General features: G+C 40.0%; 1 protein-coding gene across 1 annotated transcript; it reads left to right on the top strand.

Annotated features, from left to right (window-relative positions):
* Nucleotides 1-14,556: 14,556 nt before the first annotated feature.
* On the top strand, nucleotides 14,557-17,306 carry LOC115194193 (homeobox protein HMX1). Its single transcript, XM_029753656.1, has 2 exons — nucleotides 14,557-15,231; nucleotides 16,001-17,306. Exons 1-2 carry the CDS (start codon nucleotides 14,952-14,954, stop codon nucleotides 16,600-16,602), a joined length of 882 nt encoding a protein of 293 aa, XP_029609516.1. The 5' UTR covers nucleotides 14,557-14,951; the 3' UTR covers nucleotides 16,603-17,306.
* The last annotated feature ends 3,386 nt before the right edge of the window (nucleotides 17,307-20,692 follow it).

Here is a 20,692-nt window from a genome sequence, read left to right as displayed (position 1 = left end):
GACAGGTTAGGTGGGGGACTAAAGCCAGAGCCTGAGCCACCTCCACAGTAGGAGGATTGGGGGGGGTGTAGCACGGGAACCGTCGGTGACGGCAGCCACCCTCCCTTCCCTCCCTTTAGTTTGGCGGGTTTATTTTTGTGTTTATTTTTGTGTGAGGTGCATCCGGGGTCTGCACCTTTGGGGGGGGGGGTACTGTCACGTCCTGACCAGTATAAGGGGTTATTGGTTATTGTAGTTTGGTCAGGACGTGGCAGGGGGTATTTGTTTTATGTGGTTCGGGGTTTATTGGGATATGTATGTATGTAAGAGGGGTGTTTGTTTTATGTGTTCCGGGGTTTTGGGGTAATGTTCTTGTTCTTGTTTTGTATTTCTATGGTTTTCTATGTTGTATATTTCTTTGTTGGCCTGGTATGCCTCTCAATCAGGAACAGCTGTACATCGTTGTTTCTGATTAGGAGTCATACTTAGGTAGCCCTTTTTTCACCTGTGGTTTGTGGGAAGTTGTTGTTGCATAGCTGTGTGTGTAGCCTGCAATACTATTTGTTCGATCGTTTTCTTGTTTTGTTTCGTATGTGTTCAAATAAAGTTAAGATGAGCACTCAACCCGTTGCGCCTTGGTCCAGTATATACGACGACCGTTACATTACTTTAACACCTGAGGTTTAGTCAATCCGGAAAATTTCTTCAAGGGCAGTCGGAAAAAAACATCAAGCGCTATGATGAAACTGGCTCTCATGAGGACCGCCACAGGAAAGGAAGACCCAGAGTTACCACTGCTGCAGAGGAAAAGTTCATTAGAGTTACGAGCCTCAGAAATTGCAGCCAAAATAAATGCTTGACAGAGTTCAAGTAACAGACACATCTCAACATCAACTCTTCAGAGGAGACTGCGTGAATCAAACCTTCATGGTCGAATTGCTGCAAAGAAACCACTACTAAAGGAAACCAATAATAAGAAGAGACTTGCTTGGGCCAAGAAACACGAGCAATGGACATTAGCCTGGTGGAAATCTGTCCATTGGTCCGATGAGTCAAAATGTGAGATTTCTGGTCTTTGTGAGACGCAGGGTAGGTGAACGGATGAACGCATGTGTGGTTCCCACCTTGAAGCATGGAATAGGATGTGTGATGGTGTGGGGGTGCTTTGCTGGTGACACTGTCTGTGATTTATTTAGAATTCAAGGCACACTTAACCAGCATGGCTACCACAGCATTCTGCAGCGATACGCCATCCCATCTGGTTTGCGCTTAGTGGGACTATCATTTATTTTTTAACAGGAAAATGACCCAGCACACCTCCAGGCTGTGCAAGGGCTATTTGACCAAGATAGAAAAACCCTGGAATGAGAAGGTGTGTCCAAACTTTTGACTGGTACTTTATATATATATATATACACAGTGCATTTGGAAAGTATTCAGACCCCTTCACTTTTTCCATATTTTGTTAGGTTACAGCCTTATTCTAAAATGGATTAAATTGTTTTTTCCCCTCATCAATCTACACACATTACCTGATAACGACAAAGCAAAAACAGTTTTTTTAAATATCACATTTACATAAGCATTCAGACTGTTTACTCAGTAATTGTTGATGCACCTTTCGCATGATCTGAGAGTCCTTTAGGTGCCTTTTGGTTAACTCCAAGCGGGCTGTCATGTGCCTTTTACTGAGGAGTGGCTTCCATCTGGCCACTACCATAAAGGTCTGATTGGTGGAGTGCTGCAGAGATGGTTGTCCTTCTGGAAGGTTCTCCCATCTCCACAGAGGAACTCTGGAGCTCTGTCAGAGTGACCATCGGGTTCTGGGTCACCTCCCTGACCAAGGCCCTCTTCCGGCGATTGCTCAGTTTGGCCGAGTGGCCAGCTCTAGGAAGAGTCTTGGTGGTTCCAAACTTCTTCCATTTAAGAATGATGGAGGCGACTGTGTTCTTGGGGACCTTCAATGCTGCAGCCATTTTTTGGTACCCTTCCCCAGATCTGGGCCTCGACACAATCCTGTCTCGGATCTCTACGGATAATTCCTTCAACCTCATTGCTTGGTTTTTGCTCTAACATGCACTGTCAACTGTGGGACCTTATATTGACAGGTGTGTGCCCTTCCAAGTCATGCCCAATCAATTGAATATACCACAGGTGGACTCTGATTAAGTTGTAAAAACATCTCAAGGAGGATCAATGGAAACTGGATGAACCTCAATTTCAAGTCTCATAGCAAAGGGTCTGAATACTTACGTAAATATGGTATCTGTTTTTTCTAAAAACCTGTTTTCGCTTTGTCATTATGGAGTATCGTGTGTAGATTGATAAGTAAAAAATGTATACAATCCATTTTAGAATAAGGCTCTAACGTAACAAAATGTGGAAAAAGGGAAGGGGTCTTAATACTTTCTGAATGTACTGTATGTATGTACAGTATGTGTATATATATATATACAGTATATGTGACCAACCGGCTCGATTCGATCTTATGTAGCAACATTTGAAATTGTATATTATACACTACAGTTGAGAAATAATGGGAAAGTAATTCCGCTTTGAAAGTTGATAAACTTGTAACCTCACTTTTGAGAAATGGCCTTTAAATGTTTTGGTGCACCCACTGGAGAGCTCTTCTTTGTCTACTCCCATTCAACATCATTCACACCCTCTTAAACTATAGCCCGCCCGTAAACTCAGAGCTTTGTCACATTGTCCGTTCGTAAATTCAGAGCGTTTCACTTTCGGAGCGTTCAGAGCGCACACTGAACACTCTGGCTGAGGAGTAGGGTTGATCCGAGCGTTCTGTCCTAACAACAGCAGTCAAGCACCCAAGCTAACTGGCTAACGTTGGCTAGGTTTCTAGCTACTTTCAGACACAAATGAGAGAACAGCTCACTCTGACCCTTTTACTTGCCCTAGCAGAGCTGGTTAGGCTGTTTTTATGTTATCCAGAGTGTTGGTGACTGCAACTGTGCTGCTGGCAACAATTTAGTTACGCTTTTTACTGACACCGGCCATATTGAACAGGTGTTGAGCATTCGCACATTCGTCAGTTATTCTGCACTCTGGCACACTCAGAAGAGAGTGCTCTGAAATCGGAGTAGATAGCCAGAGCGAATTTACCAGCTACATCTGTCAACAGTTGTTGCATTGACATCATGAACATTCTATTGAAATGGTTACTTGCATAGTGGAATCTTTTGTTAAGACCTGTAGCTAGCTAGCTAAACAATGAACCATAATCACAACTATGTTACTACCTAGCATGAATCTACAGGTAGCTAACCCACAAGGTTCAATGTTAGCTAGCTAACGTTAGGCTATAACTAGCAAAGCAAATGGCTCTGAGATAGAATAATATTACTACACAGATCATACACGTAACGTTAACTAGCACTAACATTAGCTAGCTAGCTAACAGTACACTTTAAGTTGAAATGAAAACGACTTTCTGACAAAATTAGAAACGTGTAATATCGGAAAATGTAGCTAGCTAGACTATCTTACCTATTTACGTGGATGGACGCTTCTCCCTTTGTCATGGATGCCATTGTTGCCCTTAGTTTGAAGATGCAATCCAGAGACAGGGGTTTTCTTCATCTCCTTAGATATCATACTCTAATCCCACTGATTTCAAAACTTGATCTCTCGGTATGTCCAGCCCACTCATTATCTCAGCCAATCATGGCTAGTGGGAAGGTTGCTGGCTTTTTCTGTGGTTAAACCAACTCGGCTCGTAATTTAACAATTGTATTCGTATTTACAGATGGCATACAAGTTTGTAATTTAGGCATATGTCTTCCCTGTGGCTCAGTTGGTAGAGCATGGTGTTTGCAACGCCAGCAAGGTGTGTGCAACGCCAGGGTTGTGGGTTCGATTCCCACGGGGGGCCAGTACAAAAAAAAATGCATGAAATGAATTGTATGCATTCACTACTGTAAGTCGCTCTGGATAAGAGCGTCTGCTAAATGACGTAAATATGAAAGTTCACATGTTCCAGAAGGCATTTCTGCCAAAAAACACATTTTGATTTAAAAAAAAGTTTACATTCAAATGGCTCTCCTGTAAAGTAGTGACGTGTGACATACGTCTAGTTTCCTGAAACGAGTCACATATATATAAATAAATATAAAATTAACAATGTTTGTCGCTAGATAATGCAACAATTGCAGAGGAAATGCTTTTATGCACAAATATTGATAAAACAAACATCTTGTTGCAGTAAACTTCGAGTCACGCGATGAGTTTGGTGTAGCCTACTACCACCACAACATGGAAAAGCATGCAGAGTTTATAGGCAGTTGGAAAAGTTATGATGAACTTCAAAACTTATTTCAGAACTTCATAATTTATGGCGTTTATGTGCACGGTGATGAGCTTCATGCAAATTTCCACATAAATATATATTTTTGTGATCTTACTTTTATCCATATCTCATCATATAAACTACCCTTTCCCATTTGACAGTGAACTGTTGTCTATAGAGCATGCGCCAAAACCAGATTGGACAAGTATGCTATTTACGCAACAGTTTCTATGACAAAACCATTGGTAGAGTTGAAAATGAAATGGAAACACATTAAACCTGGGTTTTTTTTAAAGTGGTAATTACTTTTCAGTAGACAGTCCAGTACACACTGTTCGCCTGCCTGACTGCCAGCAGTGAGGGAGAGGGTGTCAGGGTGGGTGCCTTTCATGTCACGTCTTGGAAGGCCGCGCGTGTCAAGGATTTGAATGGCTGTGAATAAATGGAAAGAACTGCATGAATACCCTGGTGCCTTTCCTGAGATGCAATTTTAGCAAATTTTGAGATTTTGAGCTTAAAAACCACCAGAATCATTAGCTAGGTCTCCGTCCAATTGGCGACAGATTTTCTTGCGAATATTCTAAAATCCGCATAAAAACAAAACCTGCGCATTTTCCCACCAGAGATGTGTTTCCATCAAATTGATTTGTTGCAGATAAAAGGCTGTGTGTGATGATGTAGTGTACCGAATAAAAAATACAAGTTATATGGGTTTCCATCGCATTTCTAACTCTACTGATGGTTTTCTCAACAACAACAACAAAAAATGCATTATATAGCGTGTGCCCACTCTGGAATTGGCACTTGCGTTGTTGCCTGTCATTAAAAAATGTTATACCACATGTCCTTTACTCGCATATAAAGTTTGGATGGAAACCTGGTTATAGACAAAAATATAGAACATAATAATAATAATAATATATATATATATATTTTATATATATATATAATTTTACTATTTGGCTTTTCATAACAGTTTTTTTAAACTAGATTATCACAGGGTAAGCATTGCCTACCCTGACTGCATGTCATTGTATTGGTGGCAATCTTAGGTCATGCCATATTTTACAGTAGGTATGGGGTTCTTTTCTGCTCATGCATTATCATTAACACCCACCACTGGTGTGTGTGGCCAAATGGCTATATTTTAATGTTATCCAATGTAAACGCCTGGATTAGCACTTGGAATGGACCCGGTGCTTTGGTCAGATGACATGAACCAGGCACACCAGTGGCCATGCACACCAGTGTTGGGCTTGGCGTCTAAATGAGAATGCATGATCAGAAAAGAACCCCATACATACTGTAAAATATGGTGGTGGACCATTGAAGTTATGTAGCTATTTTGCTTCCACTGGTCCTGGGGCCCTTGATAATGTCAATAGTATCATGAAATTTTACAAGGATATTTTTGGCAAAAACCTGGTTGCCTCTGCTAGGAGGCTGAGACTTGACTACAAGTGGATCTTCCAGCAAGACAATAACCCCAAGCAAACATCAAGATCCACAAATAGATGAGTTATTGGCCACAAAATCAACATTTTGCAATGGCCATCTCAGTATCCGGACTTAAAACCCATTGAAAACTTGTTTGAATTGAAAAGGGCATAAGTGCAGACAAAGGATATCAAAGATCTGGAAGGTTTCTGTATGGAGGAATGGTCTAAGATCCCTCTCAATGTGTTCTCCAACTCATAAAACATTTTAGAATTAGGCTCAGTGCCGTTATCCTTGCAAGGTAAGGTGTTGAAAACAAGGGTGTCAATAATTTTGACCCCGACCTTTTTGAGAAAAAAAAGTAATACTTGTTAAACAAAACGTCTTTCTCTGAGCAATTGTATTAGTATAATTTTATTTGCATGCAATATAGCTCAGTATTTGAAGGATTTATTTTATACAGTCATTTTGGCTCACCTTTACCAAGGGTGTTAATAATTTCGGACCACAATGTATGTGTCAAAAATGTTATGAAAATGGCATGGAATTAAGCTACTCGCTCTACCGGTATATTTTGGGAAAAAATATACCGGTAGAGCGAGACAGAGAAAGAGCGAGACAGAGAGAGGGATAGAGAGAGAGGTACAAATAGAGGTACTAAATTAGGCGAGTTCAACAAACACATGACATATCTAAAAGCAATGGTGTTCTGGAAGACTGCCCCTCTAAAGGCAGATTCATCTTAGATGTCTGGACCTTCATGACCTCATATACACTGCTGCTTTCTGGGCCATGGCCTTGACCTCGACAGAGTGCCCTCTGACAGTGACCTATTATCGTCTCTGCTGCTCCGGTAATGATACAGGAGGCTTCCCGCGACAGACAGACTTCTAATACAGTCATCCTCATCCTCTGGAATCCGTAATGCAGACGGTAGAAGACGCAAAACATAGAGTATATGTTACTAATGATATAGGAATTTGAATTTTTGGGACTATTAATGGGTTCAGTATATGGATGAGTAATCTCAAGACTAAACCTGGGAATCAGAATAATCATCAGTGTATACAGCAAATGAGTTATGGATTGATAACCCTTGTCTAGTCCAATTGAAATAGGGGGCTTAAGTAAGTGTGTGCTGCTGTAGTCTTATCTAGCCTTAAGCCTCTATAGTACGGTACTCCTATCTCTCTAGCCTGTATGCATTTGTGGGGGATTATTTTGACAAGTATTTATATAAGATTAAGATTAACACTGAGTAATCGGTATCTGGGAGGGGGGGTGAGTGTAAATATTAATGTCAGTGAGCACATAGACTAAATAGATCTAAGACAGAGGAACTGTGGCTGATTAAACTAAATGTAATGAAATGCTGTAGGCCTACACACACACGGAAATGAAGAAGATACAAAAGAGTCAATTGCTATTCACTGTAAATAAAAATCAAGTTGTTTCAACTAAATATTATTAAGTAACTGGTTCCACTGCCTTTTTTTTTGTTTACTCAACTTTTCAGTCAAAGTTTTATCTGATTTTATCGTTATTAGTTGGTCAAATTTAGCTCCAACATGAGAAAACGTAGGCAAAAATTCAGTCAACTTAAAATGATGTGTTTGCTCAACTTGTTTCATATGTTCATTCAACTATGTTTTCAACTTACATATTTGACACACGCTGACATACATGATTACATTGTGCATGTTCATTTATACAGTAATTAGTATTCAACATGTCCTCACCTGGGATTTGAACTCACAACCTCTTGGTTCACAGCATTCCAATCGTCCTGCTACACCACCATGTCTATGTCAATAACTGATATCACCTGTATTGCTACACTTTGCACGTCAAAGTAAATCTCAGCTCTGTGAAAAGTACACTAAAAAAAAACTATTTTATTTATCATAGTGATTATAGAGTAACATTAAAACAGGGTTATTTGACCGACCAACATTAGACAACTAAACAGAAAAAACAAAAATTGCTTAAATAAGTACATCAAATCAATGATGAGAGAATAGTCAGATCAACTGATTAGTGACACAGACATAGTGGCACAGCAGGAGGATCAGAATGCCACAAACCAAGAGGTTGTGAGTTCAAATCCTAGTTGAGGACTTGTTGAGTAATAATTACTGTATAAATGAACATGCACATTGTAATCATATGTGTCAAATATGTAAGTTGAAAACCTTTTGTGTTAAAAGCAGTGTGTTTGTAATTAGTTCCACAGCCTTTTTGTTTTGAGGTAAGATGACAAAAATAATCATTTCTAGTTGAATGAACATATGAGACAACTTGGGCAAACACATCATTTGAAGTTGACTGAATTTTTGCCTACGTTTTCTCGTGTTCGAGCTAAGTTAGGTCCAACAAAAAATATTAAATTCAGCTAACACGTTGACCGAAAAGTTGAGTAAACAAAAAAAATAACTGTGGAACCAGTTACTTAATAATAAGAATTTGAAGCAACTAGATTTGTCGGTGTTTTTTACAATGTTCTTTTGGTTTTGTTAAACAAGCAAGACAGTACAATATTTGAATTTACTGTAAGTAGGGTTTGCAAAGAAAATGTGTCCTCTCTTTCACTTTTCCGTTCGATTATTGTTCTGTTGCAAGTGTGAAGGAGAGTTTTTCATTATTGAATTTGAAGCTTAAACAGCAGAGATGCCACCTTGAATAACGTTACTTCAAACATGGCTACCATTCTTGAAAATAAAGCAAGAAAGACTACGCCCAATTCCATAGGTTGCTCGCTTAGTGGAATGAGATCATTTCAAGATTGCCTCGAATTGGCATAAAAACATTCCTCCCTGAATTATTGTTTGAGCTGAAATCCTACAAAACACTTTCTAGATATAACCAGAGATTTGCTTTGTTGGAAAAAGTACATTTCAAAGTAGTTTTTATGAAGTGATTCAGGTCAGATGATATTTGACCATGAGGAAGAACTTTCTTTATGAATGTCTTTTAACGCTCTCTTTGGAGCTCATACGCTTTTATGGAAACTTTAGAATTTACACAGGTGTATTGCTATTTTGTGCAAATTGGGAAGAAAATAGCAAATCTACAAGTCGACCAACAGTAAGAAACATACCATTAACTTCTTATCAGAGCATGAAGCAGGTGTATGCACTGCATGGTCTTCAAACTAATTAGTGGTGGAGAATGTCTCTGCGTCATAGTGATATTTTGCCTAAATTATCTGAATAAATCTCACTTCGCGAGAATAGTTAATTTTGTGTGTAAATCAAATCAAATTGCTTCACCATCTGGCAGTCCAACAGACAAATCTGGGTTTGGCGGATACCAGAAGAACGCTCCCTGCCCCAATGCATAGTGTCAACTTTAAGTTTGGTGGAGGAGGAATAATGGTCTGGGGCTGTTATTCATGGTTCGGGCTAGGTCCCTTAGTTCCAGTGAAGGGATATCTTAACGCTACAGCATACAAGCGAGGTCCATACAGAAATGGTTTGTCGAGATTGGTGTGGAAGAATTTGACTGGCCTGCAAAGAGCCCTGACCATAACCCCATCGAAAACCTTTGGAATGACTTGGAACGCTGACTGCGAGCCAGGCCTAATCGCCCAACATCAGTGCCCGACTTCACTAATGCTCTTGTGGCTGAATGGAAGCAAGTCCCCCATCAATGTTCCAACATCTAGTGGAAAGCCTTCCCAGAAGAGTGGAGGCTGTTATAGCAGCAAAGAGGGGACAAACTCCATATTAATGCACATGATTTTGGAATGAGATGTTCGACGAACAGGTGTCCACATACTTTTGGTCATGTAGTGTATATAGAATGAGCCATGACTATAATACAGTATACACAAGTCGGTTAAACAGTATGTAAACATTACTAAAGTGACCAGTGTTCAATGACTCTGTGTACATAGGGCAGCAGTCTATAAGGTGCAGGGTAGAGTACCAGGTGGTAGCCAGCTAGTAACAGTGACTCAGTTCAGGGCAGGGTACTGGGTGGAGGCCGGCTAGTGGTGACTGTTTAACAGTCTGATGGACTGGAGATAGAAGCTGTTTCTCAGTCTCTCGGTCGCAGCTTTGATACACCTGTACTGTCTCCACCTTCTAGATGGTAGCGGGGTGAACAGGCCGTGGCTCCGTTTGGGGCCAAGGGAATTTCTTCAGCCTCTTCAGGTTGAAGAGGCGCTGTTGCGCCTTCACCACGCTGTCTGTGTGAAGGGACCATTTCAGGTTGTCAGTGATATGCTCGTCAAGGAACTTTAAGCTTTTGCCCCTTTCCACTGCGGCCCTGTCGATATGGGTGCATGCTCTCTCTGTGGTCTCCCGTAGTCAACGATCAGCTCCTTCACTTTGTTGACGTTAAGGGAGAGGTTATTTTCCTGGCACCAATCCGCCTGAGCTCCCACCTCCCTGTAGGTTGTCTCATCATTGTTTTTAATCAGGCCTACCACTGTTGTGTCGTCAGCAAACTTGATAATTGAGTTGGAGAAGTGCGTGTGGCCACGCAGTAATGGGTGAACAGGGAATACAGAAAGGGGCTGAGCATGCACCCTTGTGGGGCCCCCGTGTTGAGGATCAGCGTGTTGAGGATCAGCACAGGCAGGGGTTCAGACCCAGCCCTGAGCTTGGCGATGAGCTTGGAGGGCACTATGGTGTTGTAGGCTGAGCTTAGTCATTTAACAACATTCTTACATAGGTATTTCTCTTGTCCATATGGGATAGGGCAGTGTGCAGTGCAATAGCGATTGTGTCATCCCTGGGTCTGTTAGGGCGATATGCGAATTGTAGTGGGTCTAGAGTGTCGGTTAAGTGATATGGTCCTTAAGTAGCCTTGTAAAGCACTTTAGGATGACAGAAGCGAGTGCTACGGGGCGTTAGTCATTTTTCAGTTGCCTTCGCTTTCTTGGGTACAGAATCCATTGTTGACATCTTGAAGCAAGTGGGGACAACAGACTGGAATTTGGAGAGATTGAATATGTCTGTAAACACTGCCATGTAGGACCCCCTTCACTCTCAAACTGTAGTTCTCCACCCCTAACTTGCAATAGAAAAATCTATAGGTGTGTGTGTGTGCGTGTGCGTGTGCGTGTGCGTGTGTGTGTGTCTGCATGTGGGCCTGAGTGCCTGTGTGTGTGGGCCTGTGTGCCTGTGTTTGTTTTGTGTACCAGGGGTCATATATAATATTATGCCATAGTCATATCAGTGAGATTGATCATCCGATGGTCATATCCAGGAGTGTAGAAGGAATAACGAGTGTAAGGGCTCTATTCAATCTGTATCGCTGAAGTTCAGCGACACAGCATGATTGCAATGTTCCTGTGTTAGCGGAGACCGCATTCACGGTAAATGCTGCGTATGTCAGCTCAATCCAAAATGATCTTTAAATGTATTTTGCGCAATCTGTAACGCTTCAGCGATACAGATTGAATAGAGCAAATCTCTCTGAAGGCTGGAGTTCCTGTCCTCTCGTATTCTTGTAAGGATTCAACATGTCTCTATGGTCGTGTCTACACTTGACACTTTCATGCAACTTCTGCTATCAAGAATACGAAGATCGCATTGAAAAGGCGGTTCTAGATGCACAAAAGTTGCTTTGTGGCCTGACTGTGTTCAGATCTGGCTGACCACTTCAGGAGGTGGTTGTGTGCGGATTTCTACTCAGACTGAAGACAATCAGGCTACTGAAAGTGCATGCAGTAGGCAATGTCATCAGCACTCCGACAAGTCTCCAGAATACTTGTGTTTTGGAACCGAGGCACCATTTCATTATAACGTTGGAGGAAATACGTTCCTAGCGTGTGAGGAATTTGTTTGCTGGCCTCATAAATGCTAGCCAGCTAGCTAATATTTAGTGTTTGGCTAGTTATGCTAAGCCGTTTGCAATCCTTTTAGCGTCGCTTGCTAGCTTGCTGTCTAGCTACAGAGGTTAGCCTGCTAGTTAGCTACAGTAGTTAGCTACTGCCATCAGTTGTCGTTGTGTTATTATCATATTTGGTCTATTCCACCGTATGTAGAATGCATACTGGCATTTGAATATAGCGCGGGAAAAGTAAATCCGGACACACTGGGGACACGGTAGACACATTTAAATGTAGGTGTAGATGCATGACACGTTCAGAATTCCATGATCAGAAATGTATGATCAGAATACTAAAGCTGCATGAACTGTCAAGTCTAGACACGGCCTGTGACTCATGATAATCAAGCAATGTTTCATTGTTACATTTTTTGGGGGGTGAGTTGTATAGTTTGAAAACATCATGATTTCAAATGTATTTTAAAATAATATTGTATTTTGGGTCACAGATGCAATTTTAAGTACAATGCGGTACACACTGCAGCAGAGATCAACTGTTATACTTTGTGGCTTGCACAATTTAAAGGATATGTAAACTGCAATCTAAAGCAATATTTCTAGATTGAGGCAAGATGTATCCACAATTATTAGAATTTGTGCACAAACCTAATGCATATAAAATCCAATGTTTTATTACACAAACTGCAAATGAACATCACTGTTGTAAGTAAAAGCGTGTGCATGCATGCCTGGCTAGGTTTTAGTGCCACAGCCAATGTATTTTTCACCTGTGTTTTTCTCTCGGTAGTGTTTTTCAATGGGTGTCTTTAAGGTGAAGACACCGTATAAGGTTATAGTTTAGTTATTTTCACGCTGCATATTAATAGATGCAAGCGAAAGGCTATGCAGCCCTAGCTACACATTCTTACGTAGTCTTTTACAGGATAACCAACACAAGACTCTTTGGCATCATGCAAAGAGCTGCAGAGCCTGACACATGATATAGGCATAGGCCATAGGGGCCTTGCTTAGAGGTGAGTCACATGTTCGTCAGTGGGTAAAATGCACAATTAGTCACATCATATGTTTATCAGGAGATAATTATGAAACGTTTGTGATGTCTAAAGGGTTATCACAGTTCATATCACAATTAAAAACAAATAAACATATTAGTCAATTCAACTAAAATAGGTTCATCCTACAAAGCACAGGAAATAAAAGAGATTACGTTTTCAGAATTAGGTGGACATAGCTTGGTGGTCGATCAACAATCCTAAAATCAACCCAAAAAACTTTGCTGAGACATCCATATGAAGTCAATCTAAAATAACATATTTGGGAAAACCTTTAATCTAGTCATTTATATTTAAGTTTAAATTCATATTTTGTCTATCTATTGTAACTACTGATGAGAGAAATTATCGTGTTGGGGGGGATTTCTGATTTGTTATCTGAGTGGTTTGTTTTTCAATTAATCAATTAACACTTGATATCCATTTTAGTGAATCTTCAAATTACTGACCCTATGGGCTATTAATCAACTTGAATATACATGGATTTATAATAATAATCATATTTTATATTTCTGTGATTACTTTAACACACCACACCAGTCCTAGTGCATGGTCTGGTGTCCAAAATACAAAATAAACACCACAAATGTCTGTCTATTTGGGTAACGCCCAATTTTCTACGACGAAAATGTGATTTTAACCCAACATTTATCACGATAAAGATTCTAAAAGCAAAAATTTTATAGTAATTCACTCTATTTAAGCTCAGTACTGAAACCTATAACATTCAATAAACATTTTGAATATTAATGATGGCTTAGTTTTGCTAAATTGGGTTGAAGGCACTCGGGAAACTGTTTTGGGATTGTTTGACGTTTTACTGGTCAGGTTTAGAGCATAATGTGCAATTGGAAATAAAATTAAAAGTTAGATGAAATAGCTAAGTTTATGAAAAAATGTAATTATAATAATAATAATAATAATAATAATAATAATAATAAAAGCCTAATAATAATCATCATCAGCGTAATCGTCCCTAATATACAAAACTCTCTTAAGCTGCATGGCATTGCTTGCCTGAAACCATTCAATGAAAATGAACACATATGAAATTAATACTATACACAATACAATACACTACACGATGCACAACTTATATTTGAATTTCAGGCCCAATAGGACAATATTTCACACGCTGTTTTGCACAACATCTGTTCGTTTATTATATTAAAATGCCTATATTGGAAACCACTTCAATTTACCCTGTTATAAAAATGTATTTAATATTGGGTAGTTTGGCTAAACAATCCAATAACAGCGATATCATTATTTGAATTAGATATCTTGGGACACTTTTTGGGCACTAAAGTAACTTTCAAAAGTAGGCCAAAGAAAAAACAAACATGTTGACTAAACTTAGTATTAATGTAATAAGCCTTTTAAATATAGAGGTAAACTAGGCCCAGATCAATAGCTATACGCTGCTTAACAAGACAATTATCGGTCATAACACACAGACACACTCCAACACACACATCATTTTTTTGTCGTTGTATTGTTTGTATATCGTTGTATTTTAAATGTGTGTGACTGTCTTTGCCTATCAGCGTCAGTGTTTGTGTTTTTGTGGACCCCAGGAAGAGTAGCTGCTGCTTCTGCAAAAAAAACGAATGGGTATCCAAATAAACAAATAAATAAATAATGACAAATACTGAAAAATGAATTCCTGCTAAATCGAAATGCTATACCCTGGACTGTCTATACGCGTTAGAGAAGGGTTACATGTTTAGCTAAACTGCATTGATTGTGAAATTGATAGTCTATTGATATTCTGTGAATTCCACGTGTCCATCCTCCTATCAATTGGAATAGTCATTGCACGAGAAAGAATGCATGCATGCAAATATAAATGGTATAATAAATGTAGAGCGTGCATAGACAAAAGTAACCAATAGGAGGTACTGTGTCATTCTCCAAGAAGCCATCTCTTCTACCATGCATCCCAGCCCGGGGACACAGCCGTATCTCTGCTTTGATTTGTTCCCTAATTGACCTAAATAAAGCATCTGAGAGACGGGGTCCCGTCCAACCCCTCAATGCAGACTATCACACAGTGTATAGTTGGGGGCTCAAAGCGAGTAATTCTCTTATTTTTATGGAGTAATCTTGCTCGCTGCCTCCACTGTCCAATCGCAAGAGGCATTTTTTTAGCTGCGCGTGGATCTCGCGCCATGTAATTTACAGTAGTATATCTACGGATTCTCTCACATTCTCGCGCTCTATCCCGAACTCTCATGGATAGCTCGACGGACTTCGAGAGAAAGATTAGGCAAAACTAAGACAAAGCAAAAGAGACACCCAAGAATGTCTAAACAGCACGTCAATATTTTGTAAGTAATTTATTTATCGGTGACTAGGCGCTTTGAAGACGACAAAATATGCTTGTTAAGGCACCGGAGTCTCAACATCATGGTCCAACGTCAAGAAGCTCATCATTTTCTATTGAGAATTTACTTCGGTCTACTACCGGGACTACAGACAGGCTGTCTACGACCGAAGATGAGGGGGATTGTAAGGAAACTGGACTCTCTTACAACCAAGTCGCTGTCATTGAGAGCCGCTGCAACCAAGTGGAGCGTGAAGTGTCTTACTTTGGATTAAACGCCCAACGCCACTGGTGTGGGACATCGCCAAACAAAGCTTGCAGTGATTTACAGAGTAGGTCTTAGTGTCACTTTGTTAATTGTCCCAAATGTCTATCTATCTAGTCTATGTATGGAAGCGACATAACGGGTAGCCTATAACCACACACAGCTGTAGGTTGGGTAGCTTGTTTACTAGCTAATATCCTACATTCTTCTTAGGCAGATCCGCTCGCACGATAAGGAGCGTTTGAGGATAGGCTACGCATTTCCTCAGACAAAAACAACGTGAAAGAGCTGCTATCGACAATGCTTTGAGGTTTCTGTGCGTAATAGCCTATTAGCTTATATTATTCTTTCCAATGACAATACACAATACATGCCATGCCAGTAAAAACGGACAACACTGCATTGCATGTGGCATGCATAGCCCATATATCCTGCAACAAACCATAACCGCACTAGTGTATTCGCTCTTACCCCGTGCGTAAAACGTCTCCATTCGGTTCCTCTTTAAACGGGGTATGGCACGCCACTTCGATACATTTCAAACGTAACACTGATTGGAAATTAAGCTCATACAGCATAATTGTGCTTATCATACAATTGCAAGGCTGTGTTTCATTACGTGTTTCATTACAAGCTAAGAGCTCATTATTCTATGTTTTGCTAGGCGATAGGATGGCCTGCCCGCAGCACTTTAAAAATCGACTACCGTCGAAAACTGCAATCACTTATCAGTGCTGCCATTAGGGTTGATATCATGATTGCGAGATACATGCACTTATTGATCCCTATTGGCCGGTGCGTAAAATGTAGCTCATGACGCTCCTCGTTCATTTCAGGTCCGCAGTGCCACTCCAGCAACTCCGATGATGCCGGAGACTCTCTAAAAACCAGCAACCGAGATTCTCCCGCTCTACCGGAGCCGGTGGAAGACAACGACCAACCGGACGAGAGGGCAGAGGGAAGTCTGACAGACGACAAGGATGACGAAACAGGGTCTTCCTGCTTCGCCCGGGAAGACAGTGAAACACCTGATACGAAAGCAGCTTGCAAGAAGAAGACTCGCACCGTGTTCAGCCGGAGTCAGGTTTTCCAGCTGGAGTCCACCTTCGACATGAAACGCTACCTGAGCAGCACTGAGCGGGCGGGGTTAGCCGCCTCTCTACAGCTCACCGAGACGCAGGTCAAGATTTGGTTCCAGAACCGCAGGAACAAGTGGAAGAGACAGCTAGCTGCCGACATTGAGGCCACGAGCATCTCGTATTCGGCTCAAAGGATTGTCAGGGTCCCTATTCTGTACCACGAGAACGCAGCATCTGGGACACTGAGCGCAAACCTGGCACAGGTGTCGCCACCCTTCTCGAGTACTGTGAATTATCCCGTCTCCCAGTTCACCCACCCCATGTCTTTTATAAGATCACAAATCACAGGCCTTGTGTGAGACACACATTGTTGGTGTATTATATGGAACTAACGTATTGGAAATGGTAGAGCAGCGTTTACCAAACTCGGTCCTGGGGACCCCAAGGGGTTTACGTTTAGATTTTTGCCCTAGTACTTCACAGATGATCCAAATAATCAAAGCTTGATGATTAGTTGATTACTTGAATCCGTTATGTAGTGCTAGAGCAAAAACCAAAACGTGCACCCATTGGGCTCCCGAGGTTTCCGAGTTTGGATTCATTGCTGACGGTGACTTTATTGCAAATCACCAAAATCACAGCCACATTCATAAAGCAACAACACTTTGACCAACCTGTTTAGCCTATAGGCCCCGACTTCTCTATTTTAATATGCAAGTTGAAATTGCCATGTATTTTCTTGATTTGAGTGTGTACAAAAAGGTGAATCCCTCAAGCCAGACACTATTCTACATTTGGGAATTTTAACTTAAGCACATATCATTAGATTTATATAATTATTTACATGGACAATGGATGGAATATTGTCAAGGGTTAGTCAACCAGTTTGTGTGTTTGTATTATTTTTAAATGACAAAATTTGTAACCTGTAGATAGACTTTTTACGAGCATGGAGTTACGGGACTGTATTATTTTACATTTCTTAGGCTATTTAAAGTGGGTTTCATATGACATTTTGTACACGAGTTTGTCCGATCAATGTAAATAAAATGTATGAAGGTCACACCACGTTTGATGTTTATTGTGTTGATTAAAAGGCCTGCTTTGTATTATCATCATTAGCACGAATTGTTGTTATGTTGAAAGCCAGTCTCAGTAAGGCTCTATCTGACCAGTGGCTAGGCCTCGGCCTACGGCCATCGAAAATAACACTGAATGCCTAATCCAACCGGAGCAATAAGCATTTTCCCGTTCAAAATTCATAAACATTCACCAGGATATTTTCACGACCAGCAAACTATGTATGCCCCCGCATTTAGGCCTTATTTGGTTGACAATTCAAAAAGTTAAGGAACAATTATTTTAGAAATTCCACACCAACGTTTAGAAGATGCAGACATTTAAAGGGACGACTGAAAATACATTTCTTCTTATTCAACAGGGTATTTGTTAAGGTTCAGGATAGGGGCATGGGTAAATAAAGATTTCACATTTTTTAACACTTTGAATTGACTGAAATTGTCAATCAAGTTGTTTGAAATTATTCATTAAATGAAATTGTTGAAATGAACTACATTAGACGTAACGGAAACTGATTTCGTCAAATTATAATATTTGAATAGAATGTCTAGAATATAGGCTAGGCCTCATGTCCTGACATCATTTATCAGCCTACATTTCTAAAACCTCAATCTCCCTATAGCTGTCTAATGAGTAACACTCAAAATCAAATGAAATTACAAAACGACATTATGACTAATCTGTTGGAGAGGTAATATCAGTGCCCACCTTAACGTTTCAATTAATTTGATTAATGAGAGCAAAAAGGCGTTACAACTGTACATACCTGACTGGTTAATATCAGTCTCAACTGTATGAATGTGACATCACTTAGGCATATAGGGAGTGGAATACCTATATAGCCTATTTTAGCTATATGCCAATTATTTATGTAGCCTAATTCTGTAAAGAATTGGGAAACATCTAAATAATAGTTTGGGCACTATTATCTGTAAAGTGAATATTCTCAAGAAAACACGAGGAAACAATCAAGGCGGTTAACTTCAGTCTTGCCTAAATATGCTTCCCGCTCTCATCTGATAGGCGTCACCTATTTGGCTTCACGCTGCCTCGCAATCTCACCAATCAAAAGAAGCTAAACCACATACTTCCGGTTCATTGAATAAACGATACCCTACGCCCTGGTGTAGTTGCAATCGAGGAGCAATGGTGCTTGGAGTATCTGGAGTCTTCGATGTTTTGGGGACCTCAATTCACCATTCAGAACACAAGAAAAACTGCAAATGTCGGGGAATATGAACAAGGAGGTTATTCCCTGTCGGACTGCTTCATTGAAATTCACTATTGACAATATTCTTAGTCTGAAGCAAAACAACAACAGCAACTTGGATGCATACGACTCAAAAGTGCAGAGAGACGCCGGCTGTACAAATATTTTTACCCACCGATATGAGGACTACGACGTAGAAAGAAGGCATGAGTCAAACTACACACACACCGAGACAGGTGAGCCCTTATTTGGTTGTCTTAAAATCGCCCATTTAGGTTTTGCATGTGTTCATTTATGGTAAACTATAACAGCTGAACAATTAAAATAATATCCAGCCTAGGCTACTTCAAACTCTGGGTTATATACGTTTTCATATAACACTCACTGTGGTCCAGTGGGTGTCACAGATGATATACGAGTTGTTGTCACCATTGCATCAAAACAAGTTTTATCGCTTCATTTCACAGCGCAAACAAACAGCACCCGCCACGATGCCTCCACTCGTGCGCTTTCCGTCTGCGGGGAGGACGTCAAAGCGACGAAGATGATTGACACTTGTCCAAGGACCGAGAGCACTAGCAGCTGCGACGATGTACCTGAGCAACATAAAGGCAACTCGAAAACCAAAGCAATGGCAAAGAAGAAAACACGCACTATATTCTCCAAGAGGCAAATTTTTCAGCTGGAATCTACCTTTGACATGAAAAGGTACCTGAGCAGTGCAGAACGGGGATGTCTGGCGAATTCATTACAGCTTACCGAGACTCAAGTGAAAATTTGGTTCCAGAATCGTCGGAATAAATTGAAGCGACAGTTATCCACGGACATTGAAGGACCAGTTCCAGTCGACCACTTTTCAGATGTCGGGAAAAATGTGCAATTACCAACTCTTTACAAAGATAGCAACATATTGGGCGGATGTTTGCTTCCAATGCCTTTCCCTGTTATGTATCCAGGAAACAGCGCGCCTTACATTTATTTTTCAAACGCTGGTAAATATTTTAGCCTTTTCGATGCAGACGGATGACTTTTAGGGATGTAACCTACTCTGGAATGCGCTACCCAGTCGACATCCATGGCAATCCAAAAAGTTTGATTGCCATGGATGAACCCACTGACACATGGTAGTAACGTTTTACTTTTTTTATTTCATTTTCAAGAATGTTAATACAAATTCAGCATCACTGAATATGCCACATTTCTTCAGTATACATAGATAATAGGGCTATTCAGTTTATGCTGGCTTTCACAATTGCAAACAATTAAGTTAATACAAAGTTATATGGTTTTGGGTGAGTTGAAATAAAGATTAGGGCCCAAGGGGAGCCTATATAGTCAGTGTAGCCTACACCTTATTATAATTTTTTATATTATTATAAAGTTTATTATTATTATTATTATTATTATTTCTACTTTTCCCACAGCTATTTCATCAATGAATACACACCATACCAAAGTATGATCTATGCATGCATTATTGTTATTTGATCCATTTTATTTTGTACAGTAATGACATTTGAATGAATGTATGTTTATGTTGTGTTTGGGATTTGACCTTTGAACTATTGGTACACTTTATTAGGCCTACCTTTATTATCACACCAGTAGTTGTTGCTTGCTTCCTATATAGTTCCGTGTAACATGTTCTAAGTATTGTAGCTATAGTCTTACATTGTTGACATATCTTTCTCTCTGTGCAGTCTAATTAGAGTTTAATTTATATGGCCTTACTTTTGCAGTTCCATATTCATTTATACTCTTTTTTTTTTTACATCTCATTATCTACTAGCATTTTAAAGGACAGATTGTAAAGCTGTGACTTATATCATGAAGATGATAATATGCAATAAAATGTTGTAATATTTGTGATCTCTGAGTTTGTTGAATTACATTTTGACTAGAATAATGCTAGGCTACAGTATATTATATCAGATATTCAACATTCATACAGCAATCTTCAATAAGTATTCAAGTTGAATGTTTTTTTCTCTCTCCCCAAGTGATAATTCGGTCCAACTTTATTTTGAAGTTACAGCTGTGATTCCTGTCTGCAGTTTGTATGGTTACACATATAAACATATAAACCTTTTATGCCCATTACATTATCAAGGAACATTTCATTCATTCTGTTCACCTACTCAACCATTATTGCTTAAGGT

Source organism: Salmo trutta, chromosome 5, assembly GCF_901001165.1.
Source record: "Salmo trutta chromosome 5, fSalTru1.1, whole genome shotgun sequence".
Lineage (NCBI taxonomy): Eukaryota > Metazoa > Chordata > Actinopteri > Salmoniformes > Salmonidae > Salmo > Salmo trutta.
Note: the sequence above shows the minus strand (reverse complement) of the source record. Positions and strands in the feature narration are given on the sequence as shown.